At 36.4% G+C, this 19,078-nt stretch overlaps 1 protein-coding gene across 2 annotated transcripts; it reads right to left on the bottom strand.

Annotated features, from left to right (window-relative positions):
• Positions 1–1,231: 1,231 nt before the first annotated feature.
• CEP76 (centrosomal protein 76) lies at positions 1,232–18,996 on the bottom strand. 2 transcript variants are annotated; one of them, XM_082640718.1, is made up of 12 exons: positions 18,766–18,996; positions 17,927–18,082; positions 16,786–16,867; positions 15,937–16,161; positions 14,633–14,818; positions 12,657–12,754; positions 12,151–12,279; positions 9,954–10,142; positions 7,182–7,348; positions 5,819–6,152; positions 3,549–3,766; positions 1,232–2,991 (listed from the first exon to the last, which is right to left on the bottom strand). In XM_082640718.1, the coding sequence occupies exons 1-12, from the start codon at positions 18,826–18,828 to the stop codon at positions 2,853–2,855; spliced, it is 1,986 nt and encodes a 661-aa protein (XP_082496844.1). In that variant the 5' UTR covers positions 18,829–18,996; the 3' UTR covers positions 1,232–2,852. The 2 variants fall into 2 exon arrangements, with proteins under 2 accessions (XP_082496844.1, XP_082496845.1); XM_082640719.1 differs by having other exon boundaries at positions 15,937–15,954.
• Positions 18,997–19,078: the final 82 nt, after the last annotated feature.

Below are 19,078 nucleotides of genomic sequence, written 5' to 3'. Positions count from 1 at the left end.
CTGCAAACTGTAGTCTAACCTAAGCTATTTTCTTGTTTAGTAGAGCATGAAACCAGAAGTTTGAATTAGTTTAAGCAATTCATGGTTCATAACTAATGTCTTCCAATGGTGAGATATCTGGCACAGGATACTACTTTATGAGATATATTATTTTCAGATATAAGCCTTCAGTTCATCTGGCTCAACTCTTATCTTTGTTAAGAAGTAGAGAAAATGGGTTTCAAATGTGTATACCTTCCAGAACTGCCAGGTTATAGATGCTTTTGCAGATCATAGCTAAAAATGTATACCTCAATACTAGAAAATATCTTAAAGGCACCTGGAGTGTTCAGTTAGTTGAAACTGAATTTAGTTAAGTTTTATTCAACAAGTTCATGCTTGACTAATGAAGTTTCTAGGTTTCTGATATTCTATGAAATAAATATACCTATCTATTATATATTACATATGTAGAGAGAACTACGTTAGTGCACATATTGTCAAGAAGAACACATCAGGGACTTCCCTGGTGGTGCAGTGGTTAAGATTCTGCACTCCCAACGCAGGGGGCCTGGGTTCAATCCCTGGCCAGGGAACTAGATCCCACATGCATACATACCATAACTAAGAGTTCGCATGCCACAACTAAGGAGCCCGCCTGCTGCAACTAAGGTGCCAGTGAGTTGCAACTAAAGGAGCCCACCTCCTGCAACTTAAGACCCAGCACGGGACGAAGTGAGAGAGTGGCATGGACTTATATATACTACCAAATATAAAATAGATAGCTAGTGGGAAGCAGCTGCATAGCAAAGGGAGATCAGCTCAGTGCTTTGTGACCAACTAGAGGGGTGGGATAGGGAGGGTGGAAGGAAGACACAAGAGGGAGGAGATATGGGGATATATGTATATGTATAGCTGATTCACTTTGTTATAAAGCAGAAACTAACACACCACTGTAAAGCAAATATACTCCAATAAAGATGTTAAAAAAAAACAACCCAGCACAACCAAATAAATATATAAATAAATATTTTTTAAAAGAACACAATAGAAGCATTATATTAAAAAAAGTTTACAATTTTAATAGAAAAACAATTTTTATGACAGAGCTAAATATACAAGGTAAATTTAATTTTTAAAAAGAAAAATTATTAGTAAGAAGAATAGCAGAATTCTAGTGATAAAAGGACTGAAATAATATTTGGAAATAAACCATCTTTAAAGGAAAATATTAAATTCATGCCAGACTCTATTAAAGTGCATAAAAAGGAAATTTATTTTAGAATTTACACCAAAGGCGCATTATAAGTACCTGTGTTACTCTGTCACAATAAGGCAGAAAGCCCAGCCTCAAAGATAACAACACAGCCTTGATCTCATACATTATACAGTCTGCCTCTTAGTACATGCCTCATAAAGAGTGTGTTCCAGAAGTTGAAAACTACAAGCCAATTTCTCTGTCAGTAGCTTTGTGAGTAATTCCAGCAACAGAGTAAAAGTCTAACTCCTATCTCGCTAATCCTCTAAAGTCATGTCAGTCTCTCAAGAAACTCCTGATTGTTCTCAATAAAAATTGATACAGGAGGGATATTTTCAGACTTTTTAAACAAGTGAAATCATAAATAGTTATCATATGTAAAAATAAAACAAAAAGTAAATTTTAGGATATCTTTAGATTGTAATTTTTAAAACATTAAATCATCTTATTTGTGATGGTGTATTAAAGTGATGAAAAGAATAACTTGCACAGCCAACAGTACACAGTCACTTTCTTAAGAAGCCCAGCAGGAGAAGGAACTGAACCGAGAGCTGTGCAGAGAGGCTGACGGACCTGCAAAGTAATCCGTCAGGCAGCTTCTTACAGTCAAACTGCTACAGCCTCTTTCTTCAATGCTCACTGTGCTCAATTTAAAATCAAACATCGGCATGGAGGCGCTCAAAGAGGCTTATTTTTCAGTGGCCTCACACACAATTCTGATTTAGATTTATCACATATACATCGATGTTTTTACCACAAATGGAGAAAGAAAGAAAGAAAACTGTGGTTTCAGAAGATGGACTCCATGAGAGGCTAGTAATGAATCCTCTGACCACAGAAAATCAGCCAGCAACAGACTGACAATATTAATTACAGAAAACAATTTCTCAACATCATAACAAAAGGGTATGATAAATTTTTTCTAAAATACCCAATTCACTTTTATAATGAATCAGACTAACAAATATTTATAAATTATTTGTGTACTTTCAAGTGCAGTTTGTTTTGTTACTAATATTTATGCTTTTCTGGTACTAGTTTTTTCCCTGCTCCTGCATCCATATCTTCCCATAACTCTCTGGAAAGTCACAAATATCCCTATGGTTATGGGTAAACCACAAAAGTGGTAAATTCATCAAAATGTATTTTCACCTATGTAATAAATAAATCTGTTGTGAAGTTAAAGTCTCCTAACTTATATAAAATAATCCCATTAATCTATGAAAAATAATAATCATATTAATTTTACTATGGCTCAAACTCTTAGACAAATAACTTTCTGATTACCTGTTAATGTAAAGAAAACTGAGTAAATTTTATATTCATATTTAAACTACTGACTACCTACAAAGTAGCATTTATTAAAATAGGATACACACTTAATTTATACTAACTTCTACTCAGATTTATACAAGTTTTTCAACCTTAATTTTTAAATACACACATCATTTTTTTCAAACATTATTAATCAGGTATATACAAAAGTGAAATATGACATCCAAGCCAGACTGTGATTTTTAAAATAATGAACCTCTAAACAGCTAGTAATGTATCAATACAATGTGTAAAATTCCAATAAAATACAGGTATATTCTTATAGAAATGTTAGTTAGTCCTATAGTACCGAGCGATATTTACAAGCAAACATGATCCAAACAGCACATGCAGATTCAGGGTAAGTAAACACTCGGACACGAACTGCCAGTCGCACCTGGTCTCCACGGCAACAGATTATTTCTTCACAGAAAGGAGACCTACAGAAGAAAGAAAATGTATTCAATTAAGAAATGAATTTAGGTTTTACTTTCTTATTCCCAAGAAAGTCAGTATTTTAAATGATTTTTAGGGATAGGGAGGGTGGGAGGGAGATGCAAGAGGGAGGAGATACGGGGATATATGTATCCGTATAGCTGATTCACTCTGTTATACAGCAGAAACTAACATACCATTGTAAAGCAATTATACTCCAATAAAGATGTTAAAAAAATGATTTTTAAAAATCCTGTCTCTGCTACCAATGGCTCTGTAATTTTGGTGAAACTATTCAAATTATAAACTATTTCCTCATAGTCTATAAATTTTTAAAGTGACGCTAGATAAGATCAGTGATCCTCAACTAGATTGACCAAAACCATTGGGAAAATTATCCCGAACTCTCTAGAGCTACATTCCGGTCCTAATGAATCACAACCTGTGGCAGGAGGATACATCATAAGAGCTGCCTGTGTGACTCTGAAGTCATTCCTAAATGAGAACCATACTGATGGCTGAGATTAAGTCAGAAATATCTGTGATGTCACAATCCACCTACCGAAGACATGTGGCAAAGGCGCGCCGCGCATTTCTATACACAAAGTGTATCGGGAACCCTTTAAATGTGTGACCATCAGGTACAGCCCTCCTGATGGCGTCCTGAAATTCTTCATTGCCCGCAGATATACTGGTTGTACGCTCAAATTCATAAGATGCCAGAGCTGGTGATAAGAGATAGGAAAGCTGGTCTTCCCAAACAGTAGTGAGGCCAAGATCCTACAGCAATCGAAAGGGAAATTGATTATTTTACTGATTATTTTAATAATTGATTATTTTAATGTATGCCAAAAGATTTTTAAAACCTGTCATAATTTTCTTAATTTCCTATGATAATAAGGATACACAGAAGTAAAAATTATAAAAGGAACCACAGGTATCAGGTTTTACTTCTTAGAGAAACAACAAAAATCGGCCAATGCAATGATGTTAGTGAAGGCTCCAAATCCTGTACTTCCTTAATGTCCACAAGACCATAAGGAATCATCCTACTGCGGAAGACACAGTGTCACTGAATTCTGAGGTCACTTTTTTTTTTTTGCGGTACGCGGTCCTCTCACTGTTGTGGCCTCTCCCGTTGAGGAGCACAGGCTCCAGATATGCAGGCTCAGTGGCCATGGCTCACGGGCCCAGCCACTCCGCGACATGTGGGATCTTCCCGGACCGGGGCACGAACCCGTCCCCTGCATCGGCAGGCGGACTCTTAACCACTGCGCCACCAGGGAAGCCCTGAGGTCACGTTTTATTTAACTTTAAAGAGTTTAGCAAGATTGAATCTGCTTAATTTGATTGCTCCCACCATAAATTCAACTGTAGTATGGGAGAAAAGTCAACAAATTGCATATATAATTAAACTCAAATATTTACCAAGCATTTATTCTGTAAAAGGTACCGAAGAGCACAGGCTTTAGGCCCTCAGGAAACTTAGAACATGTTGAAGGCAATTCTAATGTCATTTATAATATCAAATGAACTATTGCTATCTAGACACGTGATTTTTTTTAATGTTACAAACAAACTCAAAATTCTAAATATTTTGATTATCATAACAGATCTAATTTCACATTCAGTTTCAACTGGTTTCAAGTGATTCCAAGGTCTATGATCACCTATACTTTTCCTCGGAATCCCAATTGCTGGTTTACAGACACCACTAACTTAGCTAGTGATCATCAATGGCATCCGGCTCAGTTTTGTTTTCTTTTTCTATACAAGGTAACTCTTATAATGTAATAAAATATCGGTTTCATTTGTGAACAGGAGCTAAGAAAACTAAACGGCAATACAAGCAATGGAGGAGGGCACAAGGCAGGGGCTTTGGCTTCCAGCGGTGCAGTGAGCTGGGGCCCTGACTCACCTATTGCTGCAAACACACTACAGATGCCACATTAAATACTTCCCAAAACATATTCCTAAATGCTTTGAGGAGTTGGCAAGTAGGTAAGATTTTAGAGGCCAAAGCTAAGAGTAATTGGGAGCCCAGAGAACATACTTGATAATCAGCTTGCCTTTGATGGTCTCAAGGAACATGAGTATCAGGGCTCATCCAAGGTGGGGAGTCTACTAGGGAATCCCAAAAGGTGAATTAGAAATCAATCTTCTGCAGAAGTTTTGGACTCTAGTCTTTTGTTGGTTATATGTGTGGCAAATAACTTTTCCCACTCCAAGGCTGCTTTTTCACTCTCTTAATGATTTCTTTTGATGAACGTAAGTTCTTAAAATATACTAATCTTTTCCTTTATGATTAGTTCTTTTTATGTTTCCTTTAAGGCCCTTTACAAAAGAAATCTAAATGACTAATAAGAAGCTTGATCTCATTAGTAATCAGGGAAATGCAAATTAAAGACACAATGAGGATACCATCTTACATCTACCTACTTTAATGTAATAGAAAAACAAAACAAACTAAACAAACCTGGAAAAAAATGAATATGAAAAAAATTAACCCAATATTTTCAATGGGAAATTATTTGAATAAGTACTTTAAAAAGAGGAAATCCAAATTCACAAAAGTCTGAACAAGTCCACTGTTCTTCATTTCTAGAAGGAAGTAATAAATTCTCGAAGTATTGGTGAGTTTAGAAATTTTTGAATCTCAGAACTTTACTCTCATGATTTTCAAAACTACAAGCTTCATAAAGGAAGGGATTGAATTTGCTTTGTTTAGGGCTAGAATATTGATTGGCACTATTTTACATGCCCCCCCCAAATTATTAAATACATAAACAAATGAAAAAACTGCACGAAAGCACAAACGTCAGTGTTAATTACCTTCCTGTGTTCCGACACGAGTAGCCGGAGCTGCATTTCAATTTCATTGCTTGTCACTGAAGCATCGATTGTGGACGCACACAGCGGAGGGAAGGGAGGAAGGGACGTGGTGGCCCCTGGAGCACACACGGATTTAATTGCTTCCTCACTCATGGGTTTCCATTTGGACTCATCATTCAAATCAAACACACAGCCTTCTACTGAGTCAGAGGGCTGACAGTTTCCCAGGAACATCTGATGATTGAAAACACAACCGATTGTTCGATACGGGTACAACGGTTTGGGCTGTTCAGCAGCTGAAGGCTCATCAGGACTGGTAGGTTTGTGGAGGTACCTAAAAAAGGTTAATCATAATTTTATATAATAAGAACTTAAAAATTAAGACAACAGCAGCTTATTGAGGAAAAAAATTATTCTAACACTTAAGGTCATAACTATTTCCCAGGACTACAGTTTAATACTTGTTTTTCCTTCTTCTATTTCCACAATTTGATTACTCTATGTTAACTGTATGGCACATCTTATGATATAGAACCAATTTTATTCCTTTAACACAAGAACATATTCTGTGTATAGCATTAAGATCAAAAACATTTATCAGATAACAAAATAATTTAGTTATACATTTTTAGGTACAACTAACTAAAATGATTATCAACCAAGGAAAAAGAAAACCCAGGAAAATGAGAAGAGGGCCCAGGGCTGTGTCTTCAGGAACTCCCACATTTGAAGATAAAATGAAGGAAACCCGAGAACTGCCAAAGAGGAATAATGAAAACTGAAACACAGTGCTACGAGAGAAGCTAAGGAAGAGAATGTTCTAGGAAGGAGGGAACATTTCGCTCTTTCAAAATCTGATGACACTGAAAAAAAGTACAGTGGATTTACCAACACAGAGTTGGTAACCACATCAAATTTTCAAAAGAAATGATTTACAACTTGTATTTTTAGGCTTAGGGACGATCATCAGGAAAAACATATGCCAGGACATCCCTGGTGGTCCAGTGGTTAAGACTCCACACTTCCACTGCAGGGGGCACGGGTTGGATCCCTTCTCGGGGAACTAAGATCCCGCACGCCACGTGGCACGCACGGCCAAAAAAAAAAAGAAAAGAAAAAACATAAGCCAATTACACAAAATTAAAAATAAACATAATTCATTTTTTATTAATATCATGTTGGTAAAGAACATTTTAGGTGTACAAATTTTCTTAGAGTTTAGTTCCTAGCTATCTTACTTAATTTTTTATATAACCAAAATTATCAATACGTGTCTTTGAGTATCATCAATACAAACAAAGAACCTATAGTTTACAATATTTACACCTTCATGTTAATATCCTTATAAACTTAGCTGACAAACCTGTGTCCTGTTAAACTCTCCCAAAAAGTGATGGTTCCATCAGTCCCACACGTCATAACCCATGCGTGGGGCACTCCCTTGGCCTTTGTCCCGACACAGACAAAGGCTTCCAGCCCATATCCGAGAAGGAGGCTGCACAGGAGGTTGGCATGGTCTTCACAGTCTCCCTGGAAATGAAAGGAAGTAAAGTTAACTATTTACTCCTTCATATTGTTTCCTCTTTAAATATTTAAATACAAAATTGCAATTAAAAAGTATTATTAAATTTTCACTTTTAATCATTAGTCCAGTGTTAAGCTAAAACAATGAGGGGAAAAAAGAACATACAAATTTTAAAAGCACCTATTTTACAAAATCAGTGCCTACAAATCTGATAGGCATAATATGTACACTTTAAGATTCCAAAGTTTATAAAGAACTCATACAACATAGAAGGAAAGCAGTAAGAATTTAAAGATAAATAGCTAAGGGGCATGAACACACAAGCTGACAAATCATATAGTAGGAAATGAAAATAAATGGGAAAATACTCAAACTTAAATTAAAACAATGAATTAAAGTATCTATACATGATCGTTTTAAGGAAATACATACATAGAAAAAAATGATTGGATAAAAGAACAACAGAACACCAACAATAGCTACAATTAGCATAGATTATATATATATAGTTTCCCCTTCTCTTGTCTAAACTCTCTTTGATAATGTTATATTATTTTCACAATTTAAAAAATTATGAAACAACAAAAATAATAGAAAATATCTGACATTTTCTGTGAAAAAGGTATTAAAATTAATTAACAGTAGGGTATAATTATATGAAGATATGTATTTAAGTGTAGGACTACAGGTAATATACAAAAGCAAAAATAACTATTGAGTTCAGTGCTAGAATGAGGGATGATTTCTTTCCCCCCAAATTTTGCATTAGTGGCTCTACACTGCTGTCTTTTAATTAACAATAATAAAACAAATAGCATCTTATAATTGTTAAATTGACTTTTGAAAAATATAATATCTAACCTTTTAGACCCAGTTATTTCTATACATGAGATTTTGTATTAGAAAAAAATTTCAAAAGAAAAATAACAATACAACCAAAGACATTCAATGCAAAAATTCATTCACAGTGATATCAAAAAAATTGGAAGCAAGCCTAACTTAGCCAAAAGAAGCAGTTCCTATGATGGCAAAACAGATCCTATGACAGCAAAACAGTTAAGCAGATCTTATATATCAACTCATGAAAACTTTATTCAGCCATTAAAAGATGGAGATCATAATGACTGTAGCAACACATAGGAAAATGTTCAAAGCATAATGCTAATTTATAAAAGCAGGGCACAAATTTTTATTTATATCAATTATAATTATGGAAAAAATCATATATACACAGGAGAGAAACATAAAAATATAAAAATAGATGAAAAATAGAATTATGGGTAAAATTTCACCTTTACTGTTGTAAAGCTATTGTTTGTGCAAGAAAAATATTTTAAATAATTTTCAAACTTCTAAGTCAAGCTGTGCTATCTCTTCAAATAAACTCAGGTAAAGAAAATAAAACAGGGCCTCCCTGGTGGCGCAGTGGTTGAGAGTCCGCCTGCCGGTGCAGGGGATGCGGGTTCGTGCCCCGGTCTGGGAGGATCCCACATGCCGCGGAGCGGCTGGGCCCGTGAGCCATGGCCGCTGAGCCTGTGCGTCCGGAGCCTGTGCTCCGCAACGGGAGAGGCCACAACAGTGGAAGGCCCGGGAGGCCCGCGTACCGCAAAAAAAAAAAAAAAAAAAAAAGAAAAGAAAACAGAGAATCAAAGGGGGTGATTATTTGTTTTACAAAAGAATTATTTAGATAATAATTTAAAATATGTACCATTCCTACTATATTTGAAATTTTTATTTTAAGTTTAAATCCATACATACAACTTCTGGGAACTACAACTTGGGAATAAATCAAAATAATTTTTTTGATAAGTAATGTTTAACTGTTTTCAATTGTCTTTAAAAATCTTTCCAATTGACAAATGAATCTCTAATCTAAATGGTTTCTTCCAATGTATAAGCTTTGCCTTGTGAATACCCATATGTACTATTTACACAACTGCAGACTAAAAATTATTTCAAAACAATAATACATTAAAGAAATTTATTTTTTCTGTTGTGTTTCAACAGAGTTGGAATGCTATAGTCTTGTTTTCATAATATCATCAAAATTTTTAGAACACAGAAAATTAGAAAATATACCATAATATATAAAATTAGTTTACTGAAATCAATTAATTTACGTTCAACATCAATATATATACACAAATTCTTAAATATATACTTATATTTGAAACTAAATACCGTGCAATCCAACATTTTTTTCCATATTCATTTTGTAACTGCCATTTTCTCTTTAAAAAAAAAAAGTACCAACTAAGCAAATTTTAACCCATGAATAGTACTAAAAGACCATGGTTCTGGTCTTGGTGCTATATCTAATTCACTGTTTACCTCTCCACCTTGGTTTCTGACACTATAGTACTTGCAGGTCCCTACACCTCACAAAAATCACATTATGTTAAATAAGAAATTACATGAGAAAATAAAGATGTGAAGTTTTTTTTAATGTACTGACATTTAAATGTTAAGGAAAATGATGAAAACAAGACCCTGACTTGTTCAAATTGACAATACGTACTTTTTTCCGAAGTTAATTCTTTTACAAATATATCATAAACTCGCAATAACTATGATGTACTGGTTTTTAGTTCTATTATGTGTGTAGGATACCTTGTTTCTACAGAGAAAGGCCAGCAGAGTGCACCACTGTTCCTGTTTACCTCCTCCTCCGATAACAGGGGCTCTTTCATAACCAAGGACATTAACAAATCTTGCTGCTTGCCTTGGAGTATCCAGAAGCCTCCCAGCTCGAAGTGGTTTAACATAAGAACAGACTGGTCTATTTATCCCATTTTCATCCTGGAGGAGAAGGGGAAAACATTATCTGTAATGACAGGTTAATCATTCCCAATTTTAACACTTTTTCTTAGAATACATTAATGAGAGAAAGTAATTCTGGACACCACTTGAGTGCTCACCTTACACGCAGCACTAGGCTGCTGAGTGTTGTGCATGCAATTTTTCTTTTAATCCTCATAACATCTCTTATTATTTTCATTTCATCGATAAAGAAACTGAAGCTACATGCAGAGCAACTATGCCCATGTGCCACAACTACTGAGCCCTCATGCCACAACTACTGAGCCCTTGTGCCACAACTACTGAAGCCCACACACCTAGAGCCCATGCTCTGCAAATAGAGAAGCCACCACAATAAGAAGCCCGCACACTGCAATGAAGAATAGCCCCCGCTCGCTGCAACTAGAGAAAGCTGGCGCACAGCAACGAAGACCCGACGCAGCCAAAAATAAATAAATAAAATAAAAAAGAAATAGTTAAAGAAACTGAAGCTACAGCTATTATACAACAGAGCCAGGATTCAAACACTGAGCCATCTGACTCCAAAGCCTGTGACAGTAAGAACTTAAACCATCATACGACCCAGCAATCCCACTCTTGGATGTACATCCAAAGCAACTGAAATCAGCATCTCAAAGAGATACCTGCACACCCATCCCAGGTCACTGCAGCATTATTCACAACGGCCAAGTTATGGAAACACCTAAGTGTCCATCAAGGGGTGAATGGATAAAGAAGGTGTGGTGTGTATGTATACACAACAGGACATTATTCAGCTCTTCCATGTGCCATTTCTCTGATCCACTTCCCTCCTCCCTCCCTGTGCAGGTCCCCTCTCTGGTCCGGGATTCCACAGGGCAGTGAATAACCACACCCTAGACTATATAAACAGCAGGGAGCCAGTTATACCTCAACTGGTTTCTCTTCACCCTTGTCCTGACGTCACCTGCCCAGTCATTCAACGTATAGATAACACTACTGGAAAGTCAGAAGCCACTTCCCGCATTTCCACCAAAAGTCAACTAGGTTTCCCATTCTCAAGCTCCTCACCTAGAAACTGAACCATTTTTAGCCTGTTCTAAAATCCAGGGAATGTAGGTTAAAGCTAGACTAATGTATAGGATCTGAGAAATACTACCCCAAATACACTATACTCATATGAAAGCACCTACTCGAGGCTGAATACATATAAAATATTTGAATGGTTCCTCAGAAGTTGTTAAAAAAAAACAAATGGATCTGATCATTTATCTTATGTTGGTTCATTAATAAGAGAAAACGGGCTTAGGATACAGAAAAAGTAGAGGCAGAGGGACTTCCCTGGCGGTCCAGCATTTAAGACTCTGCGCTCCCAAGGCAGAGGGCCCAGGTTCGATCCCTGGTTAGGGAACTAGATCCCACATGATGCAACTAAAGATCCCGCGTGCCCAACTAAGACCTGGCACAGCCAAATAAAAATAAATAAATATTTTAAAATTATAATAAAAATAAACATTAGAGGCAGAGATACACAACTAAATTGCTGTAAAATATTGCTGGTCACCAGCTTAGAGATCTGGGTTAAATAAAATTATTACATGTAATATTGTTTGCCTTAAAAATGTACCCTAACAAAAAAATACATGCCTACACTCCTAATTCTGCACATGAAAGTTGAATTTATATATAAATTGCAAAGTGTCCCAGTACTTATTTAGTACAAAGTATCTATCAAGGACACACTCCAAGTTAAACAAAATGAGTTTTCATCTAGTTTAAATCAAATATATTCAAAAAAGGTTTAGAAAAACAATTGAAAAAGAAAACCAAAATAAAACAAAGATTGTGTTATGTCACTCACCTACTTACTACTGTAAGAGAGTACTACAAAATCAGCATTCTATTTTATAAATAAACTTTCATTTGTCTGGAATAAATACATTTTACAAATTCAAGTTAAATGAAATTTACATTTACAACAGTAAATCTCAAATACAGGGGTGAAGCTTTTCTCATACAACTTACAAACCTGTGCAAAAATCTTAACCAGCCGTGAATTGTGTGAGGGTCGAATTTGCAAATATTCTCTCCACCACTGCTTAGCATACACAAGAAATAACCGCTCTTTCTCTGCAGTTTTCTGACGTTCCAAAGCAAGCTTGAAATTTAAAAAATATATATCAATTTATATTCATTCTGCTTAATTAATTACTTCAAATATGTAACAAATCTCTGCTGCATTTCCTCCATCGTTACCAGTACCCTAATCGAAGACACCACCATCTCTTGTCTGTAAGGGCCTAACTGGTCTCCCTGTTCTCACACTTCCCAGGACAATCCAGTCTCCATACAATAGTCAGAGCCACCATTTTTGACCCCAGACAAAAATTTTTAAATAATGAGTCATATTGTCCTTCTCTTGCTTAAAACTAATAAATGATAATTTTCTAAAAAGAGAACACTTTCTACAATTAACAGGTAAATATACTACTATGAAAACACACACACAAAGAAGAGAAATTCAGGATTATTTACCTGTGTGTTCACTACTTCCTGAGATAATGTTTGATTGAGTGGTGGGTACATCTCAAGTTTTATATTTAAAATTCCCACAGAAACTTTTGATTCTGTGCCTGTAAATGTAAATAAATGTAACTTCAGAAGTTTTAATACTATATATATTTAGTCAATCAAAGTTTAACCAAAATAATTTAAGAATTTTTGTACTTTACCACTTACATGGAATAAAGATAATATTTAATGTCACCTTTAATATTCATATTAAAAATGAACCAAATCAAATTAGTTTTTATTTTGTTCAAAGGCCTTTATCTAGTTATAAGGAGATTACCTATTTTCTTAGCTTCCAAATCACATTTTAAAGGACTTTTCAGACCTAAAGAATTTATGATTCTTGATTTTTATCTTCATTAAAGACAAAGTCAAAGCAACTGGTTTTTTCTTCTTGTTCTTTTTTTTAGTATCAATAATGTATATGTGTCAATCCCAGTCTCCCAATTCCTCCCATCCCACCCCGCCTTGGTATCCATACATTTGTTCTCTACGTCTGTGTCTCTATTTCTGCTTTGCAAATAAGATCATCTGTACCATTTTTCTAGATTCTGCATATATGCATTATTACACGATATTTGTTTTCCTCTTTCTGGCTTACTTCACTCTGTATGACACTCTCTAGGTCCATCCACGTCTCTAAAAATGACCCAATTTCATTCCTTTTTATGGCTGAGTACAAAGCAACTGTTAACACCTCATTCTCAGAAAATATTTATACATTTTGTCACATAGAGTAATTTCTACTTATCCCTTCCCATTTTTCACATGTGAGTACAAATTTTTAATCCACGCCTGGATCTAAAGAATTAGAAAACAAATATACTTCACGCCAGAACTATTTAATATTTCTTTGATGAATCAGAAATTTTCTGGTCATTCTATGACTATTGTGTTAGGTCTATATTTGAAAACAAATAAAAGGTATCTATTTTGAGAATAAATATCCTGGGACTTCCCTGGTGGTCCAGTGGTTAAGACTCTGCACTCCTAATGCAAGGGCCCCGGGTTCAATCCCTGCTCAGGGAACTAGATCCCCCATGCCGCAACTAAGACCCAGCACAGCCAAATAAATAAATAAATATATATATTTTTAAAAAAATCTCCTACATAGAGCTTTCTCCCTACTATTTACTTACGGAAAAATGTATTCTGGGTTCTAACTTATCAAAATCTAAATTACTAAAGCTCTATTGTCCACTGGCCAAGTTTAACTCTGTAACCTAATTTCAATACCACAAGTATTGGGTCAGCCAAAAGGTTCGTCCAGGTTTTTCCATAAGATCTTTTTGATCAACCCAGTAGTTGCATAATATGTAGTGTTTAAAACAGTGCAGGTTTTATTTTTTCATTCCACTAGCAAATATGTATTACATATCAGGTAGCATGCAAGAGTCCAGATGGTGACAAGACAGGTACCATCTCCGTTCTCAAACAATACTACCATTGATACTGACATTGAGCAAATTAGCCCTTCTTTGAGCCCCTTTCCCACCTGTAAAAGGTTAGAAGAATACCTACTCCATGTTCTGCAAGAACCGCTGGTACAGGAAGGCCCTGGCACTGATGGGATGCGCAGTATTCTGGGCTGTGCTAGGATGGAGGTTGTCACGTATGGGTGAGTGCATTCATGCGTGTGTGAAGAATCTTAACTTTCTTTATAGCAAATAAATTTGGAGGAAAAAAGCCGTCAAGATTTCTTTATGCATCTCACAGAAAAAAAAATTTTCCTTTAGACAAGGCCAGAGTGACTGTGAAGTTCTATACTCACACTACTCGAGACATTTCCTAAAACTATAATACTGGAGTCCAACTGTAATTCCAATGAAATTCTTTTTACACGTTTCCCCCTTGGCTTACAAAGGCATTGTTAAAATGTAAAATGTACTTACAAACCAACTGTGGCTATAAAAAGGTAACAGTGATATTAATCATCATACCTACACCCATAAGTTCCACAGTAAGATTGGTCACTCCATTTTCTGAGCCCAAAACCGATCGCCATTCAAGAAAATAGGATGCTACTAAAGTGGTCTCAGCAAATATGTCGGTTTTGATTAGCACCATATGAACTGGGTCACTTATTGATAACATTGTTGTTGAATCAGCCATTCTAGTTCCATCACCTAGCAACATAAACAAAAAAAAAATTACACCACATTACATATCCAGTTAGACCAACGTAAAAGAATACTTTCATTGAAAAGGATACTAATAATAAACAAATAAAATCAAACAGAGCAAGTTGGCAATGCCTCAGGAAGCATGCTACAGACTGGGAATAAAAGTACAGTCCTATCTGTATCACTAACTTTTGAGAGGACTGGTGGAACTGTGACAAGTTACCTAGTTACTTAATGCATATTGGTGTTTTCTGACCTCTAAGGGGTAAGTCTGCTCTTCAAAAGTACATAAATAATATATGCTACCACAATAAAAGGCCTTCAAATATGTCAACATTCCCCTTTAATATTTCCCTTTAATAAAGGCACCATTATACCATTATCCCCCTTTAATAAAGGTATTTTAGGAATAAAATACCTTTATCCCAAAACCTCTAGAAACAACCACTGTATTATCTACACAAAACTGAAAGATCCAGCACCTTGGAGCTAGCAATTTAAGCCATTTACTGCCTTATTAAGGTAACATTTTTCACCGGGTAAAAAATAACAAAATTTTAGTAGTGCATTAGCCATCTCAGTAATCTAAAATTCTGAACATATAATTATAAAACTGTTAAGTTTACAAATATATTATAAAGATTTTGATATTGACAACTAAAATATGTAAGATACCTTTACAGAAAGAAACAATGTGAAGTAATTACAGTAATCAAGCATCATAATTTTAAAGTCATAAAAATGAGTAATAGATTCACATCTAAACTTTGATTGTAAAAGTTACGTGACATCGTAAATCTAGCCATCTTTCATAAATGAGGAGGATCCTGTCTCATTCTCCACCTAACAAGCATTTAAATTTTTATTACTAAAGAACCAACCATTAAAACAGTCAAAAAATAATATTCAGGGAAAACTAATTTGCAAAAATAAAGCAAGAAGGTAGGTATAAGTAGTTTAAATAGAAAAAAGCAGCAAGGGAAAAAAAAATAAAACAAAAGACTGGGAGATTCATCCATTATAAATCTCTCCATAAGCAGTTGTTTATTGCAGAAGTTGTACTGCAATAAAACCTAACAAAGATTTACAAAATTAAATGGCAATTTATTATTGCTCCTTACCTAAATTTTCTCTGTGTACTTCAAGTAAAAAGCCATCATGAAAATCTGGTTCACAGGCACATGGAACAGGTTTAGAACGAAAACGTTGGTTTCGAAAATGTAAACATAAAGTAAAGGTTGAACAAGCTTGTCCTGGTAAAGGCTCAGGTTCTTGCAGATGTTCCAAGAAAGCTTTTCCACCCAAAACCTGAAGGTAAAGATACCTCCGTGTTGGATCAATATTAGCTGTAAAGTGTAGCAATATATATGAGGAAACTGCCAATTAACTTAAGCAATGTGATCAAGACAACAGGAAATAATAACTTGACAGAAATAAAACCAAAGACTAAATAAAGAGTAACATATTTACTAGATACCAGGCCCCTGTGTACCCCGCAAAGAAAAGATACCTAATACGGTATCTTTTTCTGAATTTACACTCTGGCTACTTTCTCCCAGCTAGAAAGGAGTCAGAGCCAAGGTTTAGGATACCTTTATTTTTTAGTTGTTTATCCAACACTCCTTCACCTCCACAAACCAACTCAGTCAATTACCAACTCAGCTAGTATACTTGTTAGATAATTACATTGCCATTAAAAAAGCAAGGCTGTACAATTTATAAGATATATTAATAAAATATGAGAAACAGGTGGTCCTGGTTTTGCTTCTACCCAGCTATAAATTAAATCTTCTGATATACTTCATGCAAAATAGAATCTAAGTTTTTTGGATGATTAATCACAAAAATATAAGTATTTCATTCTGGAAAAAAAACCATCAAAATGTTTTCTATCAAATACCAAACAGTACAGCCCATCAATATGCAGTACTATCCACATCTAAATTAATGTTAAAAAGAAATACACATACTTTTTTTTAACAACGTTGATTGTCTGTCAGTAAAGCCAACAGGTTGTTTTGGAGAGGAAGGGAGTTCTTGATCAACATTATCCTAGAATGGCAGAAAAAAATCAAAACAAATTAGAAAACAAAAATTATAGTTGAGCAAGGAAATGCCAATAATGGGACTAAGAACTGAACCAAAAGTAGATAGGATAAAACCCCCTCAAAATGTCCTTACTTTCCTAGCATAGTTAAAATAATGAAAAGCCTGCCAAAACAGTAATGCAACTGGTCACTCCTAAAGTCTAACACGAAGGAATTAATGTTCAAGCCATGTCCACAGAATGCTAAAACAAATTCTTAACACTTTACAGAAGGTTAAATTTTCTCCAAACCTCATATAACATCTGGCTTGTGATTCCACCAGGACCAGAACTGATTTTAATAAGGAAGTGACACATTCACACAGCAGAAGCTGTTACTAGGTCAATTTTTATAACAAATGAGTTAATAAACCTCAAAAACCAAAAAAGGATGCTGTACTAAAACACTTATTCCCTGGTGTATTATGAAGTCCATCTAATTTTCACAATATATTACCTAGGTATTGAGGTCACAGTCTCTCATCATTGCCTCAGTTTCAAAAGAAGACCTACTTACTAATCTGTGCACTGACAGGCTATCACCTCACTACTGACCTATTTGTATGAAAAGATTTGAAGGTTCTTATGCAGACAATTATTTTCTTAAAGAAACTGATAATTTGTTCATCTTAGAAAACACAGTGCCAAAAGAATGTGTTTATTTTAAAAATAAGCTTAATCTAGAAAAATTATAGAATATTAGTAAAAAAGAATTAGGTTGTAGTGAACTAATTTGACTAATATATATACTTAAAGTTACAGACCTAGAAAATAACAAGAGAAAACTCCCACTGTAAAGGGAATAATCAGGTCCATAACTCCAATTTCACTGAGGCATAATCCTACCTGCTCCATTCAAGGGTAGAGTAGCTCATACTTGAGACAAGGATATTACTAGACAAACTGGTCTTATTTAAAAAGTAGTTTTACTAAAAGGAGAGGCCCCAAATATGGACCCTACGAGCAGCAGTAAGCATGAGAATATACTCAGACTCTCAAATTTTTTCCTCTAAGAGATTACTCACAGTAACAAAATTAAGTTCTTTCATCACATCATCAATGATTCCCCGGCGTCTAAGGGCTTTGATCAAATCTTCCGTTGATAACTGTTGTTGATCAGGTGCCAGTTCTTCCCGTATGGTCTCAGCAAGGATTTCTCTTATCCTGCCATGGACATCCATCTATGCAGAAAACTCGCATTACGACTTAAAACGTTACAAATCAGTCAAAGATTGCCAACTAGCTAACCTCTTTCTAAAATACTGACCCGCCCCCCAAAAAATAATAATCATAATGAGTGTAGATAGACTAAATTCAGAAAGACCTCTAAAGTAACAATAAATGTGAAATTGTCACCGAAATTCACTGAGAATAAAGATAACGTTTTTAAAAGGAAAAAAAACTTTAAAGATGAATTTTTTAGTAGAAGTTCTAGAAATAAGCTCTACTGCTTATCTATTACCTTTGCTAGCATTTCCCCACAAATAACACTCAACCGAAACCAGCTTTTTGAGAGTAGAGCAGAGACCTGCAGGAGATGATCAAAGGCTAAATGTCAGCTTTCAACTTTTTATATGTGACCGTGAGTTAACTGAGTGACCCTTTATGAATCTGGGGGACACAGTGCCGTGTCAGGACCACGGCGGGGCTGAAAGACGCCGACACTCTGCACAGGCGCGCGGCGGGCGGGAAGCGGCTGCTGCGGAGCCCCAGCTGAGCCCCGAGCACCGGCAGCCCCTCCGCCGCCAACTCCCCGGTGAAGCGACGGCCTGCGGCCCCACAGCCGTGCTCGACGCGACTCCGCGGGGCTTGCCTCCCGCCCCAGCCCGGCCCCCGCCGCCCGCCCCGCCTCGCCTCGCCTCGCCTTGCTCAGCTGCTGGTGGATGAGCTGCTTCAGCTCGGACGCCTTCTCCGGAGGCAGCGACATGCTGGGCTCCCCTTCGGCGGCCCCAGCCGCCGCAGCGTCTCCGCGGCGGAGCGAGAGTCCGCGACCGCTCGACTCGCGCGCTCCCGGGGCGCCGCGTCAGGCCGGCGGGGAAACCGGACGGCGCCAACTGCTGTTTCCAAACGGCGGCCGGGCTGCCCCCGCGCCGCCTGTCAGTCATCTCGGCCGGCGCCCCCCGCTCGGCCCCGCCCGCCGCCTCCGCGCGGTGCCCGCCGGCTCCCCGCGGCGCCGC

This window comes from Mesoplodon mirus (genome assembly GCF_964341445.2).
Source record: "Mesoplodon mirus genome assembly, chromosome: 13".
Lineage (NCBI taxonomy): Eukaryota > Metazoa > Chordata > Mammalia > Artiodactyla > Ziphiidae > Mesoplodon > Mesoplodon mirus.
The sequence above is the reverse complement of the archived record's forward strand: the minus strand, read 5'-3'. Positions and strand labels throughout refer to the sequence as shown.

Bases quoted from the DNA above. Each gene is read 5' to 3' on its own strand.
- CEP76 (XM_082640718.1), bottom strand. From the start codon at position 18,828: ATGTCGCTGCCTCCGGAGAAGGCGTCCGAGCTGAAGCAGCTCATCCAC. The intron at 18,083-18,765 runs GCGAGGCGAGGC...TTTTCTGCATAG, and splicing joins TCCACCAGCAGCTGAGCAAG to ATGGATGTCCATGGCAGGAT. The intron at 2,992-3,548 runs GTAGGTGGATTG...TTTCTTCTGTAG, and splicing joins GCCTTTGCCACATGTCTTCG to GTCTCCTTTCTGTGAAGAAA.